At 50.2% G+C, this 21895-nt stretch overlaps 1 protein-coding gene across 1 annotated transcript in view; it reads right to left on the minus strand.

Moving 5' to 3' along the window:
* The window catches only part of LOC306927176 (uncharacterized protein), a 198620-nt gene that overhangs the window by 44650 nt on the left and 132075 nt on the right, over window positions 1–21895 (minus strand). Inside the window, exon 12 of the mRNA XM_079506862.1 lies at window positions 15222–15356. Coding sequence (XP_079362988.1) covers window positions 15222–15356 — 135 coding nt within the window. The remainder of the gene's footprint in view (window positions 1–15221; window positions 15357–21895) is intronic.

Below are 21895 nucleotides of genomic sequence, written 5' to 3' on the forward strand. Positions count from 1 at the left end.
CACAGCCACGCACGCTGCACATGGAAAAGGATGTTGTTTATAAAACAAGATCTACTACGCAGCTGGGAGTGAGCAGTGCTAATGATTAACTGCATGGAGATGGAGGCTATAAGGTCAACCGGTCCTCCCTCCCTGGTGTCAGAACCAACCGGTCCTCCCTCCCTGGTGTCAGAACCAACCGGTCCTCCCTCCCTGGTGTCAGAACCAACCGGTCCTCCCTCCCTGGTGTCAGAACCAACCGGTCCTCCCTCCCTGGTGTCAGAACCAAGATGGAGATGGAGGCTATAAGGTCAACCGGTCCTCCCTCCCTGGTGTCAGAACCAACCGGTCCTCCCTCCCTGGTGTCAGAACCAAGATGGAGGCTATAAGGTCAACCGGTCCTCCCTCCCTGGTGTCAGAACCAAGATGGAGGCTATAAGGTCAACCGGTCCTCCCTCCCTGGTGTCAGAACCAAGCTGGACATGGAGATGGAGGCTATAAGGTCAACCGGTCCTCCCTCCCTGGTGTCAGAACCAGGGAGATGGAGGCTATAAGGTCAACCGGTCCTCCCTCCCTGGTGTCAGAACCAAGCTGGACATGGAGATGGAGGCTATAAGGTCAACCGGTCCTCCCTCCCTGGTGTCAGAACCAAGGAGATGGAGGCTATAAGGTCAACCGGTCCTCCCTCCCTGGTGTCAGAACCAAGCGGTCCTCCCTCCCTGGTGTCAGAACCAAGCTATAAGGTCAACCGGTCCTCCCTCCCTGGTGTCAGAACCAACCGGTCCTCCCTCCCTGGTGTCAGAACCAGATGGAGGCTATAAGGTCAACCGGTCCTCCCTCCCTGGTGTCAGAACCAAGCGGTCCTCCCTCCCTGGTGTCAGAACCAAGCTATAAGGTCAACCGGTCCTCCCTCCCTGGTGTCAGAACCAGGGAGATGGAGGCTATAAGGTCAACCGGTCCTCCCTCCCTGGTGTCAGAACCAAGCTGGAGGCTATAAGGTCAACCGGTCCTCCCTCCCTGGTGTCAGAACCAAGGAGATGGAGGCTATAAGGTCAACCGGTCCTCCCTCCCTGGTGTCAGAACCAAGCTGGAGGCTATAAGGTCAACCGGTCCTCCCTCCCTGGTGTCAGAACCAAGCTGGACATGGAGATGGAGGCTATAAGGTCAACCGGTCCTCCCTCCCTGGTGTCAGAACCAAGCTGGACATGGAGATGGAGGCTATAAGGTCAACCGGTCCTCCCTCCCTGGTGTCAGAACCAACCGGTCCTCCCTCCCTGGTGTCAGAACCAACCGGTCCTCCCTCCCTGGTGTCAGAACCAACCGGTCCTCCCTCCCTGGTGTCAGATGGAGGCTATAAGGTCAACCGGTCCTCCCTCCCTGGTGTCAGAACCAACCGGTCCTCCCTCCCTGGTGTCAGAACCAACCGGTCCTCCCTCCCTGGTGTCAGAACCAACCGGTCCTCCCTCCCTGGTGTCAGAACCAAGCTGAGATGGAGGCTATAAGGTCAACCGGTCCTCCCTCCCTGGTGTCAGAACCAAGATGGAGGCTATAAGGTCAACCGGTCCTCCCTCCCTGGTGTCAGAACCAAGGAGATGGAGGCTATAAGGTCAACCGGTCCTCCCTCCCTGGTGTCAGAACCAAGGAGATGGAGGCTATAAGGTCAACCGGTCCTCCCTCCCTGGTGTCAGAACCAAGCTGGAGGCTATAAGGTCAACCGGTCCTCCCTCCCTGGTGTCAGAACCAAGCTGAGATGGAGGCTATAAGGTCAACCGGTCCTCCCTCCCTGGTGTCAGAACCAAGATGGAGGCTATAAGGTCAACCGGTCCTCCCTCCCTGGTGTCAGAACCAAGCTGGACATGGAGATGGAGGCTATAAGGTCAACCGGTCCTCCCTCCCTGGTGTCAGAACCAAGCTGGACATGGAGATGGAGGCTATAAGGTCAACCGGTCCTCCCTCCCTGGTGTCAGAACCAAGCTGGACATGGAGATGGAGGCTATAAGGTCAACCGGTCCTCCCTCCCTGGTGTCAGAACCAAGCTGGACATGATTACGTACGTGGTCTACTGGACGTATACCCCACGTCTATAATCTAACACAGTGGTTCCCAAACCTTTTCATGTCAAGGACCCCCAAATTGACACTAATTATCATGCGGACCCCCATTTGAAAAGATATGCCAGGGCCCCCCCCCATAAGAGAAGACTTTGACGGCTCTAGCAGTGATTCTCAACCAGTTTAATTTCAAGGACCCCCAGTTTGACATGCATTAGTCTACAGACCCCCATTTAATGGCATTTCTATCTCTGGGACCCCAATTTATATTGTAAAATCAATGTTAATCAACATCTGAGAGTGTTCCATTGTACACTCTCAGAGTTACAGAGCCATAGGGGCCATTTGGTTCCAAACTATAATTTAGCTGGGGACCCTCTCAAGGACCCCTGGGGGTCCTTGAGAGAACAGCTGATATCACATCGCGGATGCGACTGTTGTGAGCGTAGAGGTCTGCGTGCGCGACACCATCGCGGGACGAAGCATAAATTATACTTGATGGGTTGCAGGTGCGCGTGCAGCCATGCACAAACTTTGCTCTGCTGCCGTGATCATGAGCGCACCTCCCGTTCTTATGACAGCGACTGGAGGTGTGGTTTTGAGGACAACTGCTTTGAATTGCTATTATTGTTCAAACAACAGAAACCAATGGATTATATATTTCAAGGGCGAGAGATCACAATAAAAATGCTAATCATTCTTCCTCCACACTGGGAGAAAAAAAACAGCATCTGAAAGTTTGGAGGAAAAAGGACCCCCCGGGGTACCTGGGCCAAAAACGTTTGGGAACCCCTGGTATAGGGGCAGGTTCACCCATTTTGACCTGAGATCAGATCCTAAAAATGTCTTCGACATCCTGACAGTTTTCTGAAAAAGCTATGTTTCTATGTCAGTCGTTCTTCGATTTTTCAAAAATAGCAGACCTACAAGCTCGTAGCGCGCCACTCGGTGGCGCGCTACGAGCTTGTAGATCTGCTATTTTTCAATAGCTAAAGCATAACATAATGCTAACACCAAAAGGGGTTCCCGCCCAGAATGGGTTAACGGGCAATTATGGGCACTAGATTTACCGGTAAACCTCAAGTTTAGCAGCATATACAGTAATATACGGTAATATACAGGTGTGATACAATTCAGGAGTTTACCAGAGTTTGTTGGAAAGTTTAAAGGGTTTTTCCTTCTGTAATATACACATCCGTATTCCGTGCTTTTTGCGCAGTGTATAGAATCATGATAAATATCAGCCACAACAGTGGATTATTCCATATGGCCACCATTATCAATCTATATAAGGCAAAATGTTCTAAATTTCATCATATAACTCATGAATGGGGGCTAAAAACGGCCATAGCCGTTATCACAGATGTGATGAGGTCAGCACATTAAGGGCACATTTGGGCAAGTGGCTATGGCTGAATTTAGCCCAAGGAGTGTTTTTGTGCAAAACTAATGCTTAGTGGCAACCGACCCCTACCTGCCTCCACCTGTAATATACCTCCATTGCTCTTAACCTGAGCAGCAAAAACACTCATTTTAGAAAGATGAGCTGGTCTAAAAGCAAAGCAGTAGCTCTGATCCTACAGTGACAGGAATGGAAACACTGTTGTGATGTTCCTTCCACTCCCTTCCAGGCTTACACGGATTCAGAAGGATTCACACACAGACCGCACAGATCACCAGGAGAAACAAGGTTAGAGGATTGGGATTTGAACAAGGATAACGACATGATATACACAGTATATATATTTTTTTGTTATCATGCAGTGGAAAATAAATGTCACTAGGGGGCACTGTTGGCCTATAGAAACCACCAAGAGGTTTTCTGCAGGGGGATTACAGCACCTTCGCCATGGAAGCTTAGAGCTATACGCACGCACACACACGCGCGCACGCACACGCACACACACACACACACACACACACACACACACACACACACACACACACACACACACACACACACACACACGTTGGACAGAAGCTCTGCGTTTTCAAGAGATGAACAATGGTGTGGTGGTGGTGTGGGGGGGGGGGGGGCAAAATAACAGAAATAAAAATTCATGTCAAGCAATTAGAATGAAAAATGGTTGTTCTGCAAATCAGTGGCATGATTGAGGTTTTAATGGAAGGGGAGGGGCCGCACCGGAGAGCTGTTCAATTCCAAAGGCACTTTGTATTAATTACATATTCCGAACAGGGGGGGGGGGGGGGGGGGGGGGTGTTAATTGTGTGTATTCATACATTTAGTATCATCACTGTCACCTCTAGGCATCACTTGGAGGGATATATATACAGTACATGGTAGTCTAAACTGGCTCCTGGTATAGAGCGTCACAGTCCCGCCCCCTTTCATGACGAAGCCAGGCCCAGTCCCGCCCCCTTTCATGACGACGCCAGGCCCAGTCCCGCCCCCTTTCATGACGACGCCAGGCCCAGTCCCGCCCCCTTTCATGACGACGCCAGGCCCAGTCCCGCCCCCTGTCATGACGACGCCAGGCCCAGTCCCGCCCCCTTTCATGACGACACCAGGCCCAGTCCCGCCCCCTGTCATGACGACACCAGGCCCAGTCCCGCCCCCTGTCATGACGACACCAGGCCCAGTCCCACCCCGTCATGACGACGCCAGGCCCAGTCCCGCCCCCTTTCATGACGACACCAGGCCCAGTCCCGCCCCCTGTCATGACGACGCCAGGCCCAGTCCCGCCCCCTGTCATGACGACGCCAGGCCCAGTCCCGCCCCCTGTCATGACGACGCCAGGCCCAGTCCCGCCCCCTGTCATGACGACGCCAGGCCCAGTCCCTCCCCCTTTCATCATACGAAGCCAACTCGAGTCATGACAAATCATGACAACAAACAATATTTTGGACCAAACAAATAATTACAAAGAAGAAAAACAACAACAAAAAGTGTTGTAACCTGCCGTTTTTTTCTACTTTATAATTCTTTGTTTGGCCCAAAACATTGTGTTTATTGTCATGATTTGTCACGACAAGAGTTGGCTTTGTCCGCGGCGTAAACGTCTTTAAATAAATACTTTCTGAAAAGTCTATGAGGAAAATTAACGGGGATTTCTTTTCCGGGTCTCTCGAGGGGGCGGGACTGCGACGCTCTATAGAAGACAGAGTTAAAGATGGAGTGCCACGATTTTTTTCCACCCAAAAACATTCCCGCATACCTGACTAACTACCTCAAAAAGGTGAGCGACACCCACAGCCACAATACTAGAGTGAGCGTGAACAAAGATCTGGTACCACCCACTTTCAAAACAAACATGGGTAAATTCTCCTTCTACAACACGGCCACCCAGTTAGGCCGTGTGGAATGCCCTGATCACTAAAGGCCTATTCATAGTCTGGATTTCCGGTGGTGAGGTGACCACCGCTCCGGTGGCGAGGTGACCACCGCTCCGGTGGTGAGTTGACCACCGCTCCGGTGGTGAGGTGACCACCGCTCCGGTGGTGAGTTGACCACCGCTCCGGTGGTGAGGTGACCACCGTTCCGGTGGTGAGGTGACCACCACTCCGGTGGTGAGGTGACCACCGTTCCGGTGGTGAGGTGACCACCGTTTCGGTGGTGAGGTGACCACCGCTCCGGTGGTGAGGTGACCACCGCTCCGGTGGTCACCTCACCACCGTTCCGGTGGTGAGGTGAGTAAAAACAGAGAGAAGGGCTGGGGAGAGCGGTGGTTTGCTCTTCACTGCGGCTCCGTGACGTCATGTTGTAGTTGCGGTGGTCACCTCACCACCGATAAATCAGACTATGAATAACACTTTAGACTACATCTTTTAAAACATGCCTGAAAATCCACCTTTCTGCAGGCCCAAGGGAGAGGAAATGATCCTTCCCCCTTAAATTGGTGACCCCCCCCCTTCCTTTCCCCCCACTCTTTATATACAGTTATTTCAGTTTTTTCCTGAAATGATTTTGATATTTCCAACTGTACAAGCAATTAAAACTGCACAATTAAAAACTATTAAACAACAATTAAATTAACAATTAAAAATATAACATGTTAAATTAGATGCTTAATCAAATCAATGCGAGCAGCGAGCGCATATGTACGAGTCTGCGAGATGATGTTTTGACCGCAGTGGGAGATGAGACGCCTATAAATAATCCCTGTGATTTGATTTTGGCAAAATTATTTCCAAGTGACAAAGACGTGCATATCCTGCCCATTTGCAATAATTATAGACTAAGTTAGGTGCATAATCGTACTAATTAAATAAGTGCTTTAACATCCATACATCCATCCATCCATCTTCAACCGCTTATCCGTAGTCGGGTCGCGGGGGCAACAGCTCCACCAGAGTGTTCCAGACTTCCCTCTCCAGAGCAACATTAGTGACTTCCTCCTGGGGGGATTCCGAGACGTTCCAAGGCCAGTGAGTCGCTGTGTTTCCTCCAACTGCGCCTTGGTCTGCCCCGGGGTCTCCTCCCAGTGGGACGTGCGTCGAGGACCTCCCTAGGGAGACGCCCGAGAAGCATCCTAACCAGATGCCCCGAACCACCTCAGCTGGCTCCTTTCCAGGCGAAGGAGCAGCGACTCTACTCCGAGTCTCTCTCGTGTGACTGAACAGACATTTAACCAATTCTGGGCGGGAACCCCTTTTGGTGTTAGCATTACGTTATGCCTTAGCTATTGAAAAATAGCAGATCTACAAGCTCATAGCGCGTCAGGATGTAGAAGACATTTTTAGAATCTGATCTCAGGTCAAAATGGGTTAACAGACATTCATATAAATTGCAGGCCCAGATCATCAGACCTACAGTAGGCTGTTTATGCGAGAGCGTTTTCGGGGGGTCGGGACCGGCGGGCGGCAGCGCGGCTGTTTAAATCTTGTCATGGACAGGTCTTATATACAGTAGCCTATACGTCTAGTGTTATGTACAACGGTCTGCGTCAGTGGTGTACACAGATAGACACTAGGGGGTGCTAGAGCACCACCTGCCCTTGCCCTCTGGAAAGCAATGTGCCCTTTAAAAAAAAAAAGGGCACAGTGTACAGTATGTGGACCATGGTGACATTGATCAATTCTTGATAAGAAAAAGCTTCTATCCTGGGCCGTGGCTCAGTGGTCCAGGCACCTTGGCCGGTAGCCCGAGTCTGGCAGTGTGCCGCGGGTTCGACTCCCGATCCCGACGGCCTTTACTGCATGTCACTCCCCCATCTCCTGTCAGCCTACTGTCTGTCTCTCTATAAAAAAATATAAAATAAAAAGGCAAAAGCCACAAAACAAAAAGAAAAAGCTTCTATTATTTATGCCCCAAAATCTATAAATCTCACACTATTAAGGCAACCGGCCGGTTCCATGCGCTGCAAAAGGTGCCCTTGTTTCTCACTTGAGCACCTGCCCCTCTACATGTCTGTGCACGCCACTGGTCTGTGTTAAGGATAGAAACCACACGCTCCAACCCTGTGCAGGATACAGACCATATCTTCACTAACTGTGGAACACCAGGATACAGACGATATCTTCACTAACTGTGGAACACCAGGATACAGACGATACCTTCACTAACTGTGGAACACCAGGATACAGACGATACCTTCACTAACTGTGGAACACCAGGATACAGACGATACCTTCACTAACTGTGGAACACCAGGATACAGACGATATCTTCACTAACTGTGGAACACCAGGATACAGACGATACCTTCACTAACTGTGGAACACCAGGATACAGACGATACCTTCACTAACTGTGGAACACCAGGATACAGACGATACCTTCACTAACTGTGGAACACCAGGATACAGACGATATCTTCACTAACTGTGGAACACCAGGATACAGACCATATCTTCACTAACTGTGGAACACCAGGATACAGACCATATCTTCACTAACTGTGGAACACCAGGATACAGACGATACCTTCACTAACTGTGGAGCACCAGGATACAGACGATATCTTCACTAACTGTGGAACACCAGGATACAGACGATACCTTCACTAACTGTGGAACACCAGGATACAGACGATACCTTCACTAACTGTGGAACACCAGGATACAGACGATACCTTCTTCACTAACTGTGGAGCACCAGGATACAGACGATATCTTCACTAACTGTGGAACACCAGGATACAGACGATATCTTCACTAACTGTGGAACACCAGGATACAGACGATACCTTCACTAACTGTGGAACACCAGGATACAGACGATACCTTCACTAACTGTGGAACACCAGGATACAGACGATACCTTCACTAACTGTGGAACACCAGGATACAGACGATATGTTCACTAACTGTGGAACACCAGGATACAGACGATACCTTCACTAACTGTGGAACACCAGGATACAGACGATACCTTCACTAACTGTGGAACACCAGGATACAGACGATATCTTCAGTAACTGTGGAACACCAGGATACAGACGATACCTTCACTAACTGTGGAACACCAGGATACAGACGATACCTTCTTCACTAACTGTGGAACACCAGGATACAGACGATACCTTCACTAACTGTGGAACACCAGGATACAGACGATACCTTCACTAACTGTGGAACACCAGGATACAGACGATACCTTCTTCACTAACTGTGGAGCACCAGGATACAGACGATACCTTCACTAACTGTGGAACACCAGGATACAGACGGTATCTTCACTAACTGTGGAACACCAGGATACAGACGATACCTTCTTCACTAACTGTGGAGCACCAGGATACAGACGATACCTTCACTAACTGTGGAGCACCAGGATACAGACGATACCTTCACTAACTGTGGAGCACCAGGATACAGACGATACCTTCACTAACTGTGGAACACCAGGATACAGACGATACCTTCACTACTAACTGTGGAACACCAGGATACAGACGATACCTTCAATACTAACTGTGGAACACCAGGATACAGACGATACCTTCACTAACTGTGGAACACCAGGATACAGACCATATCTTCACTAACTGTGGAACACCAGGATACAGACGATACCTTCACTAACTGTGGAACACCAGGATACAGACGATACCTTCACTAACTGTGGAACACCAGGATACAGACGATATCTTCACTAACTGTGGAACACCAGGATACAGACGATATCTTCACTAACTGTGGAACACCAGGATACAGACGATACCTTCACTAACTGTGGAACACCAGGATACAGACGATACCTTCACTAACTGTGGAACACCAGGATACAGACGATACCTTCTTCACTAACTGTGGAGCACCAGGATACAGACGATATCTTCACTAACTGTGGAACACCAGGATACAGACGATATCTTCACTAACTGTGGAACACCAGGATACAGACGATACCTTCACTAACTGTGGAACACCAGGATACAGACGATACCTTCACTAACTGTGGAACACCAGGATACAGACGATACCTTCACTAACTGTGGAACACCAGGATACAGACGATATGTTCACTAACTGTGGAACACCAGGATACAGACGATACCTTCACTAACTGTGGAACACCAGGATACAGACGATACCTTCACTAACTGTGGAACACCAGGATACAGACGATATCTTCAGTAACTGTGGAACACCAGGATACAGACGATACCTTCACTAACTGTGGAACACCAGGATACAGACGATACCTTCTTCACTAACTGTGGAACACCAGGATACAGACGATACCTTCACTAACTGTGGAACACCAGGATACAGACGATACCTTCACTAACTGTGGAACACCAGGATACAGACGATACCTTCTTCACTAACTGTGGAGCACCAGGATACAGACGATACCTTCACTAACTGTGGAACACCAGGATACAGACGGTATCTTCACTAACTGTGGAACACCAGGATACAGACGATACCTTCTTCACTAACTGTGGAGCACCAGGATACAGACGATACCTTCACTAACTGTGGAGCACCAGGATACAGACGATACCTTCACTAACTGTGGAGCACCAGGATACAGACGATACCTTCACTAACTGTGGAACACCAGGATACAGACGATACCTTCACTAACTGAGTACCACAGACGAATAACAGTCTAAGTCCACACTATTGATCCATAATATATAAATGATAGATAAGGGTTCAGGACAACAAGGCCTTTTCGTGGAGGGGTCAGTCTGAAATTTGGACTTAGACTGTTTTTCGTCTGTGGTACTCAACTGTGGAACACCAGGATACAGACGATACCTTCACTAACTGTGGAACACCAGGATACAGACGATACCTTCACTAACTGTGGAACACCAGGATACAGACGGTATCTTCACTAACTGTGGAACACCAGGATACAGACGATATCTTCACTAACTGTGGAACACCAGGATACAGACGATATCTTCACTACATGTGGAACACCAGGATACAGACGATACCTTCACTAACTGTGGAACACCAGGATACAGACGATATCTTCACTAACTGTGGAACACCAGGATACAGACGGTATCTTCACTAACTGTGGAACACCAGGATACAGACGGTACCTTCACTAACTGTGGAACACCAGCCTTCATCATCCTCATCCACTATGTATTTATTTATGTTTAAATGCATTCCATTCATTCATCAATCAGTGATCACGCCATAAACGTTTCTGGCTGCCTTGTCACTGTTGCCAGCTATCTGTCATTAACCCATTCAGGCCTGACGTCGAAATAAATAAAAAAAAGTTTTCTAAATCATGACAATTTTCGGAAAGATTTGAGGCACATTTTAACGATTTTTCAAAAATAGCAGACCTACAAGTTCATAGCGCGCCACTCGGTGGCGCGCTATGAGCTTGTAGATCTGCTATTTTTCAATAGCTAAATTATAACAATGTTTAAAACACCAAAAGGGGTTCCCGGCCCAAAATGGGTTAATGGTTAATGTGGTTAAACGCTAACGTGACATGGATGCGTTCCAGGTCTCAATGGGTTAAGGTGGCATCACTCACAGCACTCACACTCACGGGGGGTCGCTTTAACATGCAGTGCACTGCGCACTACTTAAAGGGACACTTCACCCTTTTTGCAAAAAAATACATGTTAATGACGTTTAGAAGATTTAGAACACTTTCCTGGGGTCTTTATGTGTGTAATACTGCATGTGGTTTTAGATCATTTAGATTTTTAGCAGTGAGCCCAGTGTCTCTGATGTCATGGACACTGCATGGACTCACTTACTTCCTGGACTACATGTTGTCTCAGTAAAACAGCCCTCCCCCTATCCACAAGGAGGAGCAGTGCACCGAAGCATTATGGGAATTGTAGTCCAGGAAGTATAGTGAGCCCAATGACATCAGAGACACTGGGCTCACTGCTAAAATCTAAAATATCTAAAACCACATGCAGTATTACACACAAAGACCTGCAGGAAAGTGTTTTAAATCTTCTAAACGTCATTAACATATAGTTTTTTGCAAAAAGGGTGAAGTGTCCCTTTAAGAATGGGTTAAATACATCTCCTACAAAGTACAAACGTATTCCATTCATGACGATGTAACTGTGATTATTGTAGCCTATACTTGACAAAGGTTGTAGCTTCACAGAATAATCCTACTGGCGTTTCATTCCAGTGTGCCAAAACGCACACTTGCATAGGTGCGTGTATGCGTGCGCCTTGGGCTTTAAGCAACTAGTCGACTAGTAAATCCACTAGTTGACTTTGTTGGTACTAGTTGACTATTTTATTTTGTATTTTTCAGAAAAGCACCCACTTTGTAGATTACTTTTTGTTTTCCACATTTTAGAAATGAAATTAATTTGAACATAGATGCGTGGTTGACAAAGTAAATTGGCAGGTATTTTTGCCTGAAATTCATAATTCTTACATTCCAACAAAACGTGGTACTCATCTCCAATTCTGGCTTCATTACATATAGTTATACAAATCCTCTGACTTATTTCCAGTCCTTTATATCTATAGTAGTGTGTGAGTGAGTGGCCGAGATTTTGGGTGTTGGAATTTGGCCAAAGGGCTGCCTGGAAACCAGGGAAGTCCATATGGACCGGCTCTGCTCGGAGTGAATCACTTAACCCATTTTGACCTGAGATCAGATTCTAAAAATGTCTTCTACATCCTGACAGTTTTCTGAAAAAGCTATGTTTCTATGTCAGACCTACACCGAGTGGCGCGCTATGAGCTTGTAGATCTGCTATTTTTCAATAGCTAAAGCATAACATAATGCTAACACCAAAAGGGGTTCCCGCCCAAAATGGGTTAACCCATTTAGGCCTGATGTCGACATTTAAAAAAATGTCTTTTTAAAATGTATTTTTTTCTGAAAAACCTCAAGGACCTCAAGGAGGATTTAATATGCCACCGACCCCAATCTGAAAATATTGGGGTCCCCCCCCCAGAAGCAAAGATTTGAGTTAAAAAACGTTCGCTCTGAAAGAATACATAATCAAAGATTTGTGTCACATTTTCACGATTTTTCAAAAATAGCAGACCTACAAGCTCGTAGCGCGGCACTCGGTGCCGCGCTATGAGCTTGTAGATCTGCTATTTTTTCAATAGCTAAAGTATAACGTAATGCTTTGAAACACCAAAAGGGGTTCCCGCCCAGAATGGCTTAAATGCCCTGCTGCCCATTGTCACGCCTCTATCCACTCTGACACAGAGAAGCTATAGGCAACACTAACAACCATGTTGAGATTCAACTAACTTCACAGTGACACACATCCATCTGCCGTCTACGCTCACGCACGTATATACGGTACAGGCACGTGCGCAGACTGATATGCAAAGCATGAATACTGTATGCACGTGTGTGTGTGTGTGTGTGTGTGTGTGTGTGTGTGTGTGTGTGTGTGTGTGTGTGTGTGTGTGTGTGTGCATGCATACACTCTGGAGTATGAATTTGTCCAGTCTTGCACAAACAATACTGAATTATTTAAGTTAAAATCCACCCTGATATATTAAACATCAGCAGCACCCCATGCTGTGCAGGGAGAGTTTTTGAGTGTGTGCGTGTGTGTGTGTGTGTGTGTGTGTGTGTGTGTGTGTGTGTGTGTGTGTGTGTGTGTGTGTGTGTGTGTGTGTGTGTGTGTGTGTGTGTGTGTGTGTGTGTGTGTGTGTGCGTATGTGTGTGCGCGTGTGTGTGTGCGTATGCGTGTGCGTGTGTGCGTGCGTGTGTTCATTTTCCTCCGCTTAGTAATATGCTTAAATTCAACGGGTCCTCCCGTCTGATCTGAGGGTGTAGTACTCGGTAGGGCCCGTAGGGGGGGGGGGGGGGGGGGTAGTCGTCGTCATATATTCGTAAATGAACGCTTGGAATCAATCTATGCATATGAGCCAAACTGTAAAGCACAGATGTTTTTTTATAAAGGAGATCTCTCAAACTAACAAAGATGTTTTTTTATAAAAGAGATCTCCCAAACTAACAAAGATGTTTTTTTATAAAGGAGAGCTCCCAAACTAACAAATGTGAATGATTCCCCCCCCCCCCCCCCCAGAGCATTCAACATAAGTTTCAAGTCCACCAATAAAACACGTAACGTGTAAGGAGGAAGAAGTTTTTCAAAAAAGTGTACAGCATTTGTTAAAATGTCGTTTTTATGTGTGCACGCCCACCAGTTCATTAAAACACTGCCTACGTAATCGGTAATACGTAAATAGGACCATGGCCAGACTGAGAAGCAAAGTGAGAAAAATAAAGTCCATCAAACGAAACAAATCAGTCTGGATTCCAGGCTACCCCTATATCCAATGTCCAGATCCGTTGCCACCCCCACACCCCTATTAAAATCTAGGCTACGTTTCTGCTCTGAAAAGTTATGTTATTACGACTAGGATGTGTTTTTTATGGACACCTTGTACTTTTTAACAACACTGTTATCTTTATTTCCCTGGCCCTGCTAGGACATTGTCAGACTGGATGGTATATGGACGAGCAACCTTGTGGCGACTGAATAAAGGAACAAAACAAAAAATTGTCAGAAGCACGAACAAAAATATGGAGCCGTTAACAGTGAAATTGGTGACATTTTCAGGGACAGCGGGATGTATTACGTCTGGGAAATAAATGCACCTCATGCCTACTACTAGTAGCCATGACTGGCATGCTTCTACCTGGACAAAACTAACTCCATTCAAATTACAACTTTAATCAACTTTCCTTTCCACTGCTCTTTGATTTGGGGCATCCCTAATGTCCATGGAAGCAGTGGCGTGCACAGACATTTAGAGGGGCAGGTGCTCAAGTGAGAAAAGGGCACCTTGTGCAGCGCGTGGAACCGGCCGGTTGCCGTAATAGTGTGAGATGTATAGATGTTGGGGCCTAAATAATATATTAGAAGCTTTTTTTATTAAGAATTGATCAATGTCACCATGGTCCACATACTGTACAGTGTACACTGTACAAAAAAGAAAAAAGGATTTTCTTTTTCAAATGGCACATTGCCAAAAGGGCAGGTCTAGCACCCCCTAGTGTCTATCTGTGCATGCCACTGCATGGAAGTGAATATAGCATGCATCTTTTAAATTCTTCTTCTTACTGTACTGTACTTTGGCTTTGTTTTATCTTGTTTTTGCTATTACGAAATGCAACTACAACAATGCCTGGAGATTCGTACAAAGACAAATGTTACTATTATGTATTGTATTCGAGATCGACGTAACAATAAAGACCACCTTATGACCTTGTAGCATACAGTGGGATCCCATATCTTTGTTCCTCAGTCTCAAACTGACATTTATCAGGACCCAGAGGTACAGCAGCAATGTCATTGACAATGACATTCCATAAAACTGCAGTGCAAATTACTTAGCTGGAATGTATAGTTGCTGTGGCCTCTGTCCTACTGCCACCTACTGTCCATTTATTATATTACACAGTGGGTGAGAAAAACACACCCCTTAAGGCTAAACCCCACCCATCAGAGGTGTGGCTACCAGAGGTACTTTTGGCCTGAAAGACATTGATAGGTACCTACAGATGTCAGCCTGGAACAGACCAAGGGAATGGGACTGTATCACCCAACGCATGAGCTTTGGAACTTGCAATTTCTTATTAGGACAGTAAAGATTCTTTATAATACAAAGACGTTTTTGTATTCTCTCACATTATGAGAATTGGAGATCCTGAAAAAGGAATCTATTGCATTTGTAGCGACAAGCCTATTGGCCAGAGTGGAGAATGAATCGAGTCAGCCAGCCTGATCAGTCTCCTAAAAACAATTCAATTTCTCTTTAAATAATATGTACATGAGGACATGGACTCACTCTTCCAGTGAGATGTTGGAGTAAGCCATGGATAGCGCTGCAAGGCTACTGGAGTTGGTGTTGACCGTGGCCTCCGCTGCCCCCCGCCTCTCTGGTAGCGACGTCTGTGGGACAATCTCCAGCACCGCCCAGCACCTGATGGAGGAAGAGATACAGAGGGTTAGGGAAGAGCGAGAGAGGCAGAGAATGACATCCGAAGCCAGAAACAAGGATGCAACAGATGAATAAAAAGTAAATAAAAACACATGGCGTGCGTGCGTGCGTCTGTGCGTGCGTTAGGGCATTAAGCAACTAGTCGACTAGTTTACTAGTCCACTAGTCGACCTTGTTGGTTGACTAGTTGATAAGAAGAAGAAAAAAGTTTTTTAGGCCTCAAGATCAGGTAGATTATAGTTATAGTCACCATGTACACAGTTTTTCAATGTACAAATATTTATAAAAAAAAAAAAAAAAAAAAATTATTTTTTTTATTTATTACATAATAGGTAGTTAAACAACTAGTCGACTAGTCGACTAGTTGTTTATATAGTATAGTATGATGCAGTACAAAAATGTAGGTCATACAGTGCAGCAATATACAGTATACACATTCCAGAATGGTTAACCCATTTTGGGGCGGGAACCCCTTTTGGTGTTAGCATTATGTTATGCTTTAGCTATTGAAAAATAGCAGATCTACAAGCTCATAGCGCGGCACCGAGTGGCGCGCTACAAGCTTGTAGGTCTGCTATTTTTTGAAAAATCGAAGAACGACTGACATAGAAACATAGCTTTTTCAGAAAACTGTCAAGATGTAGAAGACATTTTTAGAATCTGATCTCAGGTCAAAATGGGTCACATTATACTTGTGGTGTCTTTGCTAGCATCATCCCACATACACCTGATGTTGTTGGGCAGCACTGCGGTGCATCATCCCACATACACCTGGTGTTGTTGGGGGGCACTGCGGTGCATCATCCCACATACACCTGGTGTTGTTGGGGGGCCCTGCGGTGCATCATCCCACATACACCTGGTGTTGTTGGGGGGCGCTGCGGTGCATCATCCCACATACACCTGGTGTTGTTGGGGGGCCCTGCGGTGCATCATCCCACATACACCTGGTGTTGTTGGGGGGGCGCTGCGGTGCATCATCCCACATACACCTGATGTTGTTGGGGGGCGCTGCGGTGCATCATCCCACATACACCTGGTGTTGTTGGGGGGCACTGCGGTGCATCATCCCACATACACCTGGTGTTGTTGGGCGGCGCTGCGGTGCATCATCCCACATACACCTGGTGTTGTTGGGGGGCACTGCGGTGCATCATCCCACATACACCTGATGTTGTTGGGGGGCGCTGCGGTGCATCATCCCACATACACCTGGTGTTGTTGGGCGGCACTGCGGTGCATCATCCCACATACACCTGGTGTTGTTGGGCGGCGCTGCGGTGCATCATCCCACATACACCTGGTGTTGTTGGGCGGCGCTGCGGTGCATCATCCCACATACACCTGGTGTTGTTGGGGGGCACTGCGGTGCATCATCCCACATACACCTGGTGTTGTTGGGGGGCGCTGCGGTGCATCATCCCACATACACCTGGTGTTGTTGGGGGGCGCTGCGGTGCATCATCCCACATACACCTGGTGTTGTTGGGGGGCCCTGCGGTGCATCATCCCAGACCCACATACACCTGGTGTTGTTGGGGGGCGCTGCGGTGCATCATCCCACATACACCTGGTGTTGTTGGGGGGCGCTGCGGTGCATCATCCCAGACCCACATACACCTGGTGTTGTTGGGGGGCCCTGCGGTGCATCATCCCACATACACCTGGTGTTGTTGGGGGGCCCTGCGGTGCATCATCCCACATACACCTGGTGTTGTTGGGGGGCCCTGCGGTGCATCATCCCACATACACCTGGTGTTGTTGGGGGGCGCTGCGGTGCATCATCCCACATACACCTGGTGTTGTTGGGCGGCACTGCGGTGCATCATCCCACATACACCTGGTGTTGTTGGGGGGCACTGCGGTGCATCATCCCACATACACCTGGTGTTGTTGGGGGGCGCTGCGGTGCATCATCCCACATACACCTGGTGTTGTTGGGGGGCCCTGCGGTGCATCATCCCACATACACCTGGTGTTGTTGGGGGGCCCTGCGGTGCATCATCCCACATACACCTGGTGTTGTTGGGGGGCACTGCGGTGCATCATCCCACATACACCTGGTGTTGTTGGGGGGGCGCTGCGGTGCATCATCCCACATACACCTGGTGTTGTTGGGGGGCACTGCGGTGCATCATCCCACATACACCTGGTGTTGTTGGGGGGCACTGCGGTGCATCATCCCACATACACCTGGTGTTGTTGGGGGGCGCTGCGGTGCATCATCCCACATACACCTGGTGTTGTTGGGGGGCACTGCTAGCATCATCCCACATACACCTGGTGTTGTTGGGGGGCGCTGCGGTGCATCATCCCACATACACCTGGTGTTGTTGGGGGGCACTGCGGTGCATCATCCCACATACACCTGGTGTTGTTGGGGGGCACTGCGGTGCATCATCCCACATACACCTGGTGTTGTTGGGGGGGCGCTGCGGTGCATCATCCCACATACACCTGGTGTTGTTGGGAGGCACTGCGGTGCATCATCCCACATACACCTGGTGTTGTTGGGAGGCACTGCGGTGCATCATCCCACATACACCTGGTGTTGTTGGGGGGCGCTGCGGTGCATCATCCCACATACACCTGGTGTTGTTGGACGGCACTGCTAGCATCATCCCACATACACCTGGTGTTGTTGGACGGCACTGCGGTGCATCATCCCACATACACCTGGTGTTGTTGGGGGGGCGCTGCGGTGCATCATCCCACATACACCTGGTGTTGTTGGGGGGCCCTGCGGTGCATCATCCCACATACACCTGGTGTTGTTGGGGGGCGCTGCGGTGCATCATCCCACATACACCTGGTGTTGTTGGGGGGCGCTGCGGTGCATCATCCCACATACACCTGGTGTTGTTGGGGGGCGCTGCGGTGCATCATCCCACATACACCTGGTGTTGTTGGGGGGCGCTGCGGTGCATCATCCCACATACACCTGGTGTTGTTGGGGGGCACTGTGGTGCATCATCCCACATACACCTGGTGTTGTTGGGGGGCGCTGCGGTGCATCATCCCACATACACCTGGTGTTGTTGGGGGGCGCTGCGGTGCATCATCCCACATACACCTGGTGTTGTTGGGGGGCACTGCGGTGCATCATCCCACATACACCTGGTGTTGTTGGGGGGCACTGCGGTGCATCATCCCACATACACCTGGTGTTGTTGGGGGGCACTGTGGTGCATCATCCCACATACACCTGGTGTTGTTGGGGGGCGCTGCGGTGCATCATCCCACATACACCTGGTGTTGTTGGGGGGCGCTGCGGTGCATCATCCCACATACACCTGGTGTTGTTGGGGGGCGCTGCGGTGCATCATCCCACATACACCTGGTGTTGTTGGGGGGCACTGCGGTGCATCATCCCACATACACCTGGTGTTGTTGGACGGCGCTGCGGTGCATCATCCCACATACACCTGGTGTTGTTGGGGGGCACTGCGGTGCATCATCCCACATACACCTGGTGTTGTTGGGGGGCGCTGCGGTGCATCATCCCACATACACCTGGTGTTGTTGGACGGCGCTGCGGTGCATCATCCCACATACACCTGGTGTTGTTGTGGGGCACTGCGGTGCATCATCCCACATACACCTGGTGTTGTTGGGGGGCACTGCGGTGCATCATCCCACATACACCTGGTGTTGTTGGGGGGCACTGCGGTGCATCATCCCACATACACCTGGTGTTGTTGGGGGGTGCTGCGGTGCATCATCCCACATACACCTGGTGTTGTTGGACGGCGCTGCGGTGCATCATCCCACATACACCTGGTGTTGTTGGGGGGCGCTGCGGTGCATCATCCCACATACACCTGGTGTTGTTGGACGGTGCTGCGGTGCATCATCCCACATACACCTGGTGTTGTTGGGGGGGCGCTGCGGTGCATCATCCCACATACACCTGGTGTTGTTGGGGGGCGCTGCGGTGCATCATCCCACATACACCTGGTGTTGTTGGGGGGCGCTGCGGTGCATCATCCCACATACACCTGGTGTTGTTGGGGGGGCACTGCGGTGCATCATCCCACATACACCTGGTGTTGTTGGACGGCACTGTGGTGCATCATCCCACATACACCTGGTGTTGTTGGGGGGCGCTGCGGTGCATCATCCCACATACACCTGGTGTTGTTGGGGGGCACTGCGGTGCATCATCCCACATACACCTGGTGTTGTTGGGGGGCACTGCGGTGCATCATCCCACATACACCTGGTGTTGTTGGGGGGCACTGCGGTGCATCATCCCACATACACCTGGTGTTGTTGGGCGGCACTGCGGTGCATCATCCCACATACACCTGGTGTTGTTGGGGGGCACTGCGGTGCATCATCCCACATACACCTGGTGTTGTTGGGCGGCACTGCGGTGGCATCATCCCACATACACCTGGTGTTGTTGGGCGGCACTGCGGTGCATCATCCCACATACACCTGGTGTTGTTGGGGGGCACTGCGGTGCATCATCCCACATACACCTGGTGTTGTTGGGCGGCACTGCGGTGCATCATCCCACATACACCTGGTGTTGTTGGGCGGCACTGCGGTGCATCATCCCACATACACCTGGTGTTGTTGGGGGGCGCTGCGGTGCATCATCCCACATACACCTGGTGTTGTTGGGGGGCGCTGCGGTGCATCATCCCACATACACCTGGTGTTGTTGGGGGGCACTGCGGTGCATCATCCCACATACACCTGGTGTTGTTGGGCGGCACTGCGGTGCATCATCCCACATACACCTGGTGTTGTTGGGGGGCGCTGCGGTGCATCATCCCACATACACCTGGTGTTGTTGGGGGGCGCTGCGGTGCATCATCCCACATACACCTGGTGTTGTTGGGGGGCCCTGCGGTGCATCATCCCACATACACCTGGTGTTGTTGGGGGGCACTGCGGTGCATCATCCCACATACACCTGGTGTTGTTGGGGGGCACTGCGGTGCATCATCCCACATACACCTGGTGTTGTTGGGGGGCACTGCGGTGCATCATCCCACATACACCTGGTGTTGTTGGGGGGCACTGCGGTGCATCGTCCCACATACACCTGGTGTTGTTGGGGGGCCCTGCGGTGCATCATCCCACATACACCTGGTGTTGTTGGGCGGCACTGCGGTGCATCATCCCACATACACCTGGTGTTGTTGGGGGGCACTGCGGTGCATCATCCCACATACACCTGGTGTTGTTGGGGGGGCACTGCGGTGCATCGTCCCACATACACCTGGTGTTGTTGGGGGGCACTGCGGTGCATCATCCCACATACACCTGGTGTTGTTGGGGGGCACTGCGGTGCATCATCCCACATACACCTGGTGTTGTTGGGGGGCGCTGCGGTGCATCATCCCACATACACCTGGTGTTGTTGGACGGCGCTGCGGTGCATCATCCCACATACACCTGGTGTTGTTGGACGGCGCTGCGGTGCATCATCCCACATACACCTGGTGTTGTTGGGGGGCACTGCGGTGCATCATCCCACATACACCTGGTGTTGTTGGGGGGGCGCTGCGGTGCATCATCCCACATACACCTGGTGTTGTTGGACGGCGCTGCGGTGCATCATCCCACATACACCTGGTGTTGTTGGGGGGGCGCTGCGGTGCATCATCCCACATACACCTGGTGTTGTTGGGGGGGCACTGCGGTGCATCATCCCACATACACCTGGTGTTGTTGGGGGGCGCTGCGGTGCATCATCCCACATACACCTGGTGTTGTTGGGGGGCCCTGCGGTGCATCATCCCACATACACCTGGTGTTGTTGGGGGGCGCTGCGGTGCATCATCCCACATACACCTGGTGTTGTTGGGGGGCGCTGCGGTGCATCATCCCACATACACCTGGTGTTGTTGGGGGGCCCTGCGGTGCATCATCCCACATACACCTGGTGTTGTTGGGGGGCGCTGCGGTGCATCATCCCACATACACCTGGTGTTGTTGGGGGGCCCTGCGGTGCATCATCCCACATACACCTGGTGTTGTTGGGGGGCCCTGCGGTGCATCATCCCACATACACCTGGTGTTGTTGGGGGGCGCTGCGGTGCATCATCCCACATACACCTGGTGTTGTTGGGGGGCGCTGCGGTGCATCATCCCACATACACCTGGTGTTGTTGGGGGGCCCTGCGGTGCATCATCCCACATACACCTGGTGTTGTTGGGGGGCACTGCTAGCATCATCCCACATACACCTGGTGTTGTTGGGGGGGGCGCTGCGGTGCATCATCCCACATACACCTGGTGTTGTTGGGGGGGGGCGCTGCGGTGCATCATCCCACATACACCTGGTGTTGTTGGGGGGGCACTGCGGTGCATCATCCCACATACACCTGGTGTTGTTGGGGGGCCCTGCGGTGCATCATCCCACATACACCTGGTGTTGTTGGGGGGGCACTGCGGTGCATCATCCCACATACACCTGGTGTTGTTGGGGGGGCACTGCGGTGCATCATCCCACATACACCTGGTGTTGTTGGGGGGCGCTGCGGTGCATCATCCCACATACACCT

Source organism: Electrona antarctica (assembly GCF_951216825.1).
Source record: "Electrona antarctica genome assembly, chromosome: 7".
Classification (NCBI taxonomy): domain Eukaryota; kingdom Metazoa; phylum Chordata; class Actinopteri; order Myctophiformes; family Myctophidae; genus Electrona; species Electrona antarctica.